General features: G+C 56.9%; 1 protein-coding gene across 1 annotated transcript; it reads left to right on the top strand.

The window, feature by feature from the left end:
* The first annotated feature begins 6,088 nt into the window (after positions 1 to 6,088).
* On the top strand, positions 6,089 to 8,914 carry LOC123113405 (subtilisin-like protease SBT1.7). Its single transcript, XM_044534629.1, has one exon. The coding sequence runs from the start codon at positions 6,278 to 6,280 to the stop codon at positions 8,570 to 8,572; it is 2,295 nt and encodes a 764-aa protein (XP_044390564.1). The 5' UTR covers positions 6,089 to 6,277; the 3' UTR covers positions 8,573 to 8,914.
* The last annotated feature ends 2,014 nt before the right edge of the window (positions 8,915 to 10,928 follow it).

Here is a 10,928-nt window from a genome sequence, read left to right as displayed (position 1 = left end):
ATTCGCAATTTTACATTCATCTAGCACATTTGAGAGAAAAACATTGATCCCAACTCAATAACAGATAGATGAGTACATGTATGACAATTATCTCAATTCAAATTGACAATTGGTGACAACTTTAACATAGGTTCACAAGCTCACGACACAACTTTAATATAGTTACACTTGTGAATCATGGGTAAGGTCCACATGTCAGTATAAACGATTTAGGGTATGCGTATATCCACGGGTAAATGCTATACCCGTGCCCTACCCATGACTTAACGGGTAGGGTATGGGTACTACCATGGGTATAAAATTGTGTCCATACCCTGCCCATGCGGGTACGGTATCCGCGGGTACCCGTACCCAGTGGCGGAGCTTGCAGCAAATTCCTGGACGGGCTGGGTAGGCTAAATTGCATGAAATTGGTTTTTCCCCGGCCCATGGGCCGGCTATAATAGGAGGAGGTGGTGCAAAGCTGGGCGGGCCATGGCCCATGTAGCCTTGCTGAAGCTCCGCCACTGCCCGTACCCATTGGTAAAATTGCCATCCTTAACGATGCATCGATTCTAGATAAGCTGTACACAAAAATGATTCACATTGATGTCATGATTCCATTCAGGCGATCAGTTCGTAGTTTCGTCAACCATAGAGGAGGGATTTGAGATAAGATCAGAGAGGAGCAGAGGAAGAAGAAATGGGGGAGAGAGAATAGAACGAGAGGAGGGGGACGAGCCGAGGAACGGCGACGCATCGCAGGGGCTCACCGGCCGGCGCGTCACAGTAGCTCGCCAACCAGGGCGGCGCAAGAGGGAGCAGCTGCTCGGATGCGAGGCAGAGACACTCGGGAGAAGAGCCTGCCTCCCAATTCTTCCACGTGGCCAGCAGGATCCTCCGCCGCGCCATGCTTGAGCAGGCGTCTTGGCCCCGCCTTGCCGACAGTCTTCGTTATTCGAACATGCACGTACAAAGCAACCTAGCAAGCTGCTTGATTGATCTTTTCTGGATGCGCACGTGGACCATCCGCAGTCAGCTTGCTAGCAAGCTCCCTCGGCGCGCGCTCTCCAATTCCAAGGACGGACACGCTCTGCCTGCTCGCGCGCGCTTCTAGCGCGCGCGCTCACGGTAGCGGCAGGGGGGGCTACGATGACGACGACAACCTCCTCGAGCAGTTCCCGCAACCGCCGCACAGCAGTAGCTGGCGTGGGGCGATGAACCCGATGATTGTACTATGGGGCGGCTCGCTCTCTGGCTTCGAGCTCTACTACAAGGACGACTCCGGCGACGGTCTGCGGCCGCCACCCGACGTTGTGCCGAGTCCGATGATGGCCGCGATGCCGAGTCTGACGGTGGGCGGGCCATCGAGTCCGACGGCGGCGTGATGAACTAGTTGCTTGCAGCATCAAGGACTCTACTTTAAGGTGTGCCATGTGTAAATGTTATCTTTTAATCACGTTGCTTCTATGCAACCAACTTGTATGCAACTAAATACCGAGCACTTGCATCTGCCAAGCCAATGCACGCATCCAAATGACGGTCAAAAAAAATTCCCCAAATGCAAGCAGTCTATATGCAGATAACCAAACTAAGTGCAGATAATAGTTTGTTGTCTGCATTAGGTCAACCCGGCCTAACTGGGACAAGTATGCAAAAGGGCAAAAAAATGATGCAGGTAACCAAACACGCCCCAAATGTCACACGCACACATACTGTAGAGCAATGCTACACGTATAAATAACTACAGGGTTTACAGGGTAGGATTAACTTGTGTGTTTGGGATTGGTCAATAGGTTGTGGAGCCGGTCCACCCTTAAGGGGCAAGTTTGTGATTGGCCAGTAGATGAAAAGAGTTTGTAAATCCCTGTATTTGTTTCTACATCTAGCATTTTTGCATACTGTATCATTTAGGAAAACGTGTTTGTCCCGCCGTCGAATTTCCAACTCCCTCGCAAACCTACACGAACACGGAGACTCGCACTCGCAGCCATCGGCGAAGGCGGAGCCAGCGAGGCATTGCACCCGTGCTATGCAGGGGCACGGCGTTCTTTATTACTCGGACGAAGGCCAGTTCGACACGTTCGCCCAGTGCAGACACCGTCCGTAACCAGCACATGCATCTCGGGAATCCTGGATCCGCGTCAGACCGGCTTATCCAAATTTCCAGCACGGACCAAAAAGGCCATACGCTCGCACTCCCCTCACTCCACACGGCAAATTTGACAAATTTGACCTATAAACGAAATCAAATCATAGAATGAACTATCCATGAAACTATTTCACGCGGCTGATTTTTTGTGTGACGCCCGACACGAAGGCGCCACACTACACTGTGCAACGCCTCACAGCTAGCGCTACACGGCCAGCGTCGCACACGTGTAATCAGAAAATTACTAAGTCGTGTGCAGCGCATGAGAGCTAGGCGCCACACTATATAGTGTAGCGCCTAGCTCCTAGGCGTTGCACTAGTGCAGCGCCTGAATGATAGGCGTCACGGGTCAGTCGCGTGAAATAGTTTCATGGACAGTTCATTCTGTGATTTAATTTCGTCTATAGGTCAAATTTGTCAAATTTGCCCCTCCACGCATACGTCGCCGCGAGCACGTGCGCGCGCACAGGCCACAGCCCCGTACTCCTACTGCCGCACCGGCACGCCCACGACCGCGCAGGCCGGGCCAGTGAAAAGAACGAGCGGAACAGCAGGAAAAAAGGTCATGGGGCAGGACGCCACGGCCGCTCCATCGAACGGCGAGCCAGTGCCGTGCCGCGTGACTCGTGCCTGTCGCGGCCCATGCCCTGCAACTGCACTGCCCACGCACGCAGTGCCAGTCCGGCACGCTCAGCGCGCACCCGGCTCATGAGCTCCACTCCAAACTGACACGCTCCACACGTAGTGGCGTCCACTCCGGCGATCGGTCCGACGCGTCCGGCGTCCCGTGTCCGTTGGCGGTAGGCCCCCCGTCCTCCGGCCCCGCACCCGCACCCGCCCCCGGCGCCGTGTTCGTTCGCACGGCAGCTGGCGACTTTACGCCTGCATGCATGCATGCGTCCACGGCCGTCCGCGTCGTGCCATTAACCGCAGCCGGCCGAAATGGAAACGGCGCCACCGCAGCGGGCCGTTTGCCGGATTTGGAAGGGAGCGTGGCGCCGGGATGCCCGCCGTGCTCATTCATCAACACGCCTACAAAGAGCGGCGGGGGTTTACGTGGGCAAGGCATGGAGCTTTCCACTTCCCGGAACGGCCCGACTTTCTGTCTGGTACCGGCAGCATTCAATCTCCAGATACGTACATAGATAGACATAGTGACAGACCTTGCAAACCTCATCGAGAAAGAGACGGTGAATTATGAACCGAGCATTTCAGCGCATCTCCATTTTTATCATGGCGATATTGCTCGCCTCAAGAAATCCAGCGGCCACAACGGTCGGCAAGCTCGAACGCTCGACGCGGTGCCTGCTGCGTCGGGGGCCACTCACATAAGCCCAAGTGGAACCCGGCCCACCGCTGCGGGCGCAGGCCGACGAGCCGCCGTGGTCTCTCCCGTCCACACCGCATCTCGAGACGACGACGGACGGCCGGGAGAGACCACGGCAGCACCAGCAGGCTGGGGCACACACGCCGCATACGATTCCGTGTGAACCCTTCCTTTATGAACGCGGCGAAGCAAAGCACAAGAGCCATTTCGCCACGAGCCGATTTGTTGGGGCGGTCGATACGGACAAAGTGGCCTCGATGGCCGTATCAGGCTCGTCGACCGTGTCTCAGCCTGGCAACAATCCAACATGGGTTCAGTGGAGACAAAAGGAATCCGTGTATCTTAGCAGCAATCTACTGCTGTATCACTGTTATCATTGCCATCACCCGACCCGAGCTGGCCTGGACATGCATGCACGCACAGGCACCGACTACACTACACTCATCGATCGGGGGCGCGATCCGTCCACCGATGATGGACCCGGAGGGAACCGCCGGCATCATTGCGAGGAACATAATCCTACTTCACACATGCACGCCAACATCCAGTTCCCTGTTAAAGCTCACGATTTTGTTTAGGCAGAGGATCAACTCTTCCTTTTTTGTGGGGAGATTTTTTTAGAACGAAGGCTTGAATCGAGCTCACTTTTGTAATTAACAAAGTCATCAACTGACCAGGATAACAGCAACCATTAACTTATTACATAATCAAGACAAAGAAACAGCTAAAAGTGTACATAGTGTTGTGCAAGCAACTAAGAAGTTTCCTACCGTCAACAAGCAAAGATGAAGAATCTAAGGTACAAGAACAGCTTGAAGACGATGAAGCTCTCCACCGAGAGCAGGCCACCACACAGAGACAGCAGCAGGCCTTGAGGAGACACATCAATCAGGTGGGAGTAACTCTGTTAGCTCCATGGGCTCCGGCCAAATCGTAGATGACCTCATCCATCTCCGAAAGGGGGATCCCTGCCCCCTCGCTTGGCACGAGGTGCCGATCCCGTCGGGCGATGCAGACGCTCTCCGAAGAGCAAAAGTGTGCAGTCGACGCCATAGCCACCTAGAACCCAAACCATAGCACCACCAACACGCATCGCGAGCTCAACAAAGGGAACACATGGGCATTGGGTGGCAACCTACACACGAGGAGAAGCAAATGCATGACGTGACTGCTGATAACAGAGCATCAATGAAGGGAAGACACATGGCGCAACTTTGAGACGATGTCTTGACCACAGATCAAACTCCGAGCTCACACCACCCCGATATGGCCATGGCAACCGCATAGTGGAAACCAGTCCCTTGCCCAAATGGCACAGAGGAATGTCGGCCACCGACATGGAAGTGTCCATGAGCTACCACAAAACAGGCGAACAGGGGCGCCGCCTAGACACCGCGAACTACAACCACGCGGCCGCCGAACGCCTACCAACCAGGATGGGCTCACCACCGTCCCATGCTCACTGAAGGCAGCACCTCCATGAAGGTGATAACGCCACGAGCGACATTGCCGCCCAATCTAGAGGGATTTGAGTTTTCACCCCGGTACACGAACAGGGGAGGGGGAGGCAAAAAGGTGGAAGGGATAGCCTTCACGACGCCTCATGTAGGGAACGACGCTCACATGCGTCCCCGTCGTCATGGCTGGCACAAACTGTCCTTGGATTTCTCTAGGCTCCACATCCCCATCCCCCCAACCCTTACCTCAGATGTGGCGCCGGCGACCACGGGCAGCCAGAGACGAGATCTGACCAGCGGGCTCGAAAGGGTTGGAGGCGAAAGGCGTTAGATCCGAGGCAGACGCCCCCAAGGCCACTGCCCCTCTCCCCTCATAGCCACCACTCGTCGCCACCTTGCTGCCCGCGCGGGCATGGGGGCTGCTAGCTCTAGCGACAACCGATGGCTGAGGTCGACGTTGCTCCACCTCTCGAGGCCGCCACCTCTGTACCAAAGGTCCTTGCGCGCGACAGGTGGCCAAATCCTCCTCGCCACCTTCTACGAAGGCCGCGCGACGTTCTGGTGACCCCCTTCCGTGGCGGTGACAGAGAGGAGATGAGGGAGGGGTGGCATGCTAGGGTTAGCGGCCGCCCGAGCCGCCCCTCCAGGAGTGACGCGGGGGCCAAGCGGTCTCGGGGGAGGTTAAGGCCCTCTTTGATTTGCAGGATTTTCAGAACGTAGGAATAGGAAAAATACATGATTTGAGTGGCATGTCCATTTGAATGATTAGCATATAATGTTTGATGCCACAGAAAAAATAGAAGAATTAGAAAAAAATAGTAGTGGACCCTTGATTTTCAATGAAATGTAGTACACTTGATTCATAGGAAAAAATCCAATCTTGCGAACCAAACGACGAATGTAGTAAAAAATCTTAAGGATTCAAACCCTTCAAAAATTCTATGGCATTTCTTTGAATCAAAGGAGCCTTAGAGATCATCTTTAATCACATCAAAATTTACCTGGTCCTCGTGTGGGAGAGGCACTAAAAAAAATCAGCAGGGTGCGACTGTTCTTGACCGGTAAGCACTTTCACAGTCTGCAAAGCAGGCATCTTTTCCCTGGAACGGTCATGTGGAGGTGGTGATGCTGAAATCCAAAGATAAAAGAGGCCAGGCCATGTGAGGCTCCTTCGTCTCACTCGTCCCTCTCCCTCCCTCACTCCCCTGCTCCGTCTCACTCACTCGCCTCGCCATCCATTCATCTGCATCCTTGTCCCGTTGCAATCATTTCGCTCCCCGGCAGATTCTATAAAAACGCCGGCACGATCTACCCCGCACTCCCATTCACAAGGTGACACCTCCGGTTCTAGAGCCTCTCACGATGCGGTGCCATGGCAGGAGATCTGCGCTCTTCGCCGTGGCCGTGGCCGCGGCCATCGTGGCGGCGGCGGCTGCGGCGGAGGTCGTGCACGATGGCCGGCGGACGTACATCGTGCACTGCTCGCACGCCGCCATGCCCAGCGAGTTCGCGGCGCACGGCGACTGGTACGCCTCGTCGCTGCAGTCCGTGTCCGGCGGCGCCGCCGAGGTGATCTACACCTACGACACCCTGCTCCACGGCTACTCGGCGCGGCTCACCCGCGCGGAGGCCCGGGCGCTGGAGGCGCAGCCCGGCGTGCTGCTCGTCAACCCGGAGACGCGGTACGAGCTGCACACCACCCGGACCCCGGAGTTCCTCGGGCTGGACCGGGCGGAGGCGCTCTTCCCCGAGTCCAACACCGCCAGCGACGTCATCGTCGGCGTGCTGGACACCGGCGTGTGGCCGGAGCGGCCCAGCTACGACGACGCGGGCTTCGGCCCCGTGCCGGCGGGCTGGAAGGGCAAGTGCGAGGGCGGGAGCGACTTCAACTCCTCCGCGTGCAACCGGAAGCTCATCGGCGCGAGGTACTTCCTGGCGGGGTACGAGGCGTCCAAGGGCCCCGTGGACACGTCCAAGGAGTCGCGCTCGCCCAGGGACAACGACGGCCATGGCACGCACACCTCCAGCACGGCGGCGGGCTCCGCCGTGCGCGGCGCCGACCTGCTGGGCTACGCTTCTGGCACGGCCAAGGGCATGGCGCCGCGCGCGCGCGTGGCCACGTACAAGGTGTGCTGGGTCGGCGGCTGCTTCAGCTCCGACATCCTCAAGGGCATGGAGGTGGCCGTCGCCGACGGCGTGGACGTGCTCTCCCTGTCCCTCGGCGGCGGCACGTCTGACTACTACCGCGACAGCATCGCCGTGGGCGCGTACAGCGCCATGGAAAGGGGAATATTTGTGTCCTGCTCGGCGGGGAATGCCGGGCCGGGCGCGGCGTCGCTGACGAACGGCGCGCCATGGATCACCACCGTGGGCGCGGGGACACTCGACCGCGACTTCCCCGCCTACGTCACCCTCGGCAACGGTAACAAGTACAACGGCGTCTCCCTCTACAACGGCAAGCAATTGCCCACCACGCCGGTGCCGTTCATCTACGCAGGGAACGCGTCGAACAGCAGCATGGGCGCGCTCTGCATGACGGGCACCCTCATCCCTGCCAAGGTCGCCGGCAAGATCGTCCTCTGCGACCGCGGCACCAACGCCAGGGTCCAGAAGGGATTCGTCGTCAGAGACGCCGGTGGTGCCGGCATGGTGCTCGCCAACACCGCCGCCAACGGCGAGGAGCTGGTCGCCGACGCGCACATTCTCCCGGGCGCCGGCGTCGGAGAGAGGGCCGGCAACGCCATGAGAACCTACGCGTCGTCGGATCCAAAGCCGACGGCCAACATAGTGTTCGCGGGCACGAAGGTTGGGATCCAGCCGTCGCCCGTCGTGGCCGCCTTCTCGTCGAGGGGGCCGAACACCGTGACGCCCGGCATCCTCAAGCCGGACCTGATCGCGCCGGGGGTGAACATCCTCGCGGCGTGGTCCGGATCCGTCGGCCCATCAGGGATCGCCGGCGACGACCGGCGCACCAGCTTCAACATCATATCGGGCACGTCCATGTCGTGCCCGCACGTGAGCGGGCTGGCGGCGCTGCTCCGGTCGGCGCACCAGGACTGGAGCCCGGCGGCCATCCGGTCGGCGCTGATGACGACGGCGTACGCGGCGTACCCCAACGGCGACGGCCTGCTCGACGTGGCCACCGAGCGCGCGGCCACGCCGCTGGACATGGGGGCCGGCCACGTCGACCCCAGCAAGGCGGTGGACCCGGGGCTGGTGTACGACCTCGCCGCCGCCGACTACCTGGACTTCCTCTGCGCCATCGAGTACGAGCCGGCGCAGATCGCCGCGCTCACCAAGCACTCGTCGGACCACTGCAGCCCCAACCGCACGTACTCCGTGGCGGCGCTCAACTACCCGTCGTTCTCGGCCACGTTCCCCGCGGCGGGCGGCACGGAGAAGCACGCCCGCACGCTGACGAACGTTGGGAAGCCCGGCACGTACAAGGTGACGGCGGCCGCGGCGGCGGGCGGCACGGCGATCAAGGTGTCGGTGGAGCCGCCGACGCTGAGCTTCAGCAAGGTGGGCGAGAAGAAGAGCTACACCGTGAGCTTCGCGGCGGGCGGGAAGCCGTCGGGCACCAACGGGTTCGGCCGGCTGGTCTGGTCCAGCGAGCACCACGTGGTGGCCAGCCCGATCCTGGCGACGTGGACCTGAGCGGACCACCAGCCGGCGGTAGCTGCTGCTAATTAGCAATGCCGTGGAGGCGCAGAACGCGGCGGGGCAGCAATGGCGCCGCCGTTCTCGATCGGAAGGAAGCAAGATGGATGCGTGCGTGCGTGTGTGTCGATTTGTCGTGGTGATTTACTGATTTGATTTGCCGCCTCATTTTCTTGCTGCCGCTTGCCGGTGCAGCCGTGTTAGTAGTCGTGGCAATGTGTCAAGTGGGCATACATTTGATTGAATGGCGAGAAAGTGAGTGATTGATCAAGTTGGGTGTAGTCCTAAACAGAGACAGATCGATGGATAATGGACCAGCAAATCAAATGGTATCCGCAATCTATCTGTTCATCATTTTATTATACTCCAAGTATCTATGCCTAGCATGCGCCATTGAAGCATGAATCATTTGTTTTATCACTGGATGCCAAATTCGTATGCCTGTGTTTTTCCCCGACGCCGAGGAATTTTGAATAGAATAATACACCCCAGTCCATGTTGCTGACCGGGGTCGGGCATTATTTTTTTCTGCGGTCAGAGTAGCTACAGCAGCTGGGAGGGAATCCGAATGCATACTAGGGCGTGTTTGGAGCAACTCTAGCGGACCTCGCATCCCGCCAGTCCGTAAAACACGCTTGCAGTTCACGGAAAACGGCTTTTGTGGGCCGGCAAGGGCGGCCGTAGATGTAGACCCTCCAAACGGTGCTTTTATACGGGTCGGCTTGCGGTGTCTGCTCTTGCATTGCTGCTCTCCGCATCTCATCAGCCCGCAAAATATATCATATCCAGCATAATACAACAAACGGAAGCAAACTAAATAATTATTCAAATTCAACACTGTACAACAATTATCCACATTACAAATAATTATTCAAATCTTGAACAATGCAATACAAAACTTATGATGAATACAAATACAAATGAATACAAAAATGAGTCACTATCCAGCCCTTTGCCAATGGTGCTCAATGAGATCCTCCTGAAGTTGAAAATGTGTGTCTGCATTTTCAATCTCCTTGTATGTCTGAAGAAAAGGTTTAATGTGGTTAGGGTGTCTAGCAGGTTTGACACGACTACCCACATTGTCGTAGAAGAATTCCAAGTTCATTTCTAGTCTTCGTGCTCCTTCACGGCAAGTGCCAACTAATGTCTGCTGCCGAAAGTTGGCAAGCATGGTCTCAACATCCGAGTCGTCCGAATCGGTGAGCAAGAACTTCTCATACGGGCTAAAATCCATCTAGAAGCACACCGGCGCGTCAATGAACTACAACGCTCGCTCGCAAAGATCACAAAATACGCACTAACCGGTGGAGGATGCGGCGGGTGATTCCGGGCGACGACGAGGGGTGAGGGAGTCCTGGATTAGGGGGTCCTCGGACAGCCGGACTATATACTTTGGCCGGACTGTTGGACTATGAAAATACAAGATTGAAGACTTCGTCTCGTGTCCGGGTGGGACTCTCCTTTGCGTGGAAGGCAAGCTTGGCAATTTGGATATGTAGATTTCCTTCTTTGTAACCGACTCTGTGTAACCCTAACCCCCTCCGGTGTCTATATAAGCCAGAGGGTTTAGTCCGTAGGACAAGAACAATCATAATCATAGGCTAGCTTCTAGGGTTTAGCCTCTACGATCTCGTGGTAGATCAACTCTTGTAATACTCATATCATCAAGATCAACCAAGCAGGAAGTAGGGTATTACCTCCATAGAGAGGGCCCGGACCTGGGTAAACATTGTGTCCCCCGCCTCCTGTTACCATTATCCTTAGAGGCACAGTTCGGGACCCCCTACCTGAGATCCGCCGATTTTGACACGACATTGGTGCTTTCATTGAGAGTTCCACTGTGTCGTCACGGTAAGGCTTGATGGCTCCTTCGATCATCTACAACGATGCGATCCAGGGTGAGGTTTTCCTCCCCGGACAGATCTTCGTATTCGGCGGCGTCGTTCTGCGGGCCAACTCGCTTGGCCATCTGGAGCAGATCGATAGCTATGCCCCTGGCCATCAGGTCAGGTTTGGAAGCCTGAACTACAGTGTCGACATCCGTGGAGACTTGATCTTCGATGGATTCGAGCCCATGACAGGTGCGTCTTACGGTCACGATGAGCATGACTTAGATCTGCCATCGGACTGTGTCCAGGAGATCACACCTGCAGCTGCCCCGACTCTAAATCCGGAGCAGATCGTGCCATCCGAGGACGGGTGGATAGACCCCGCCATGGAGGCCGCATACTCATTGGCGATAGAGCCAAACACAGACTTCGCCTCCAATGAGGTATGTGTCATTGGACCCCCAGACTCGTCTCCGGCCATAGGCTCCGAACCGCGCGCATCCATGCCTATCAAACCTGAT

This window comes from Triticum aestivum, chromosome 5B, assembly GCF_018294505.1.
Source record: "Triticum aestivum cultivar Chinese Spring chromosome 5B, IWGSC CS RefSeq v2.1, whole genome shotgun sequence".
NCBI classification, from domain to species: Eukaryota; Viridiplantae; Streptophyta; class Magnoliopsida; order Poales; family Poaceae; genus Triticum; species Triticum aestivum.
Note: the sequence above shows the minus strand (reverse complement) of the source record. Positions and strands in the feature narration are given on the sequence as shown.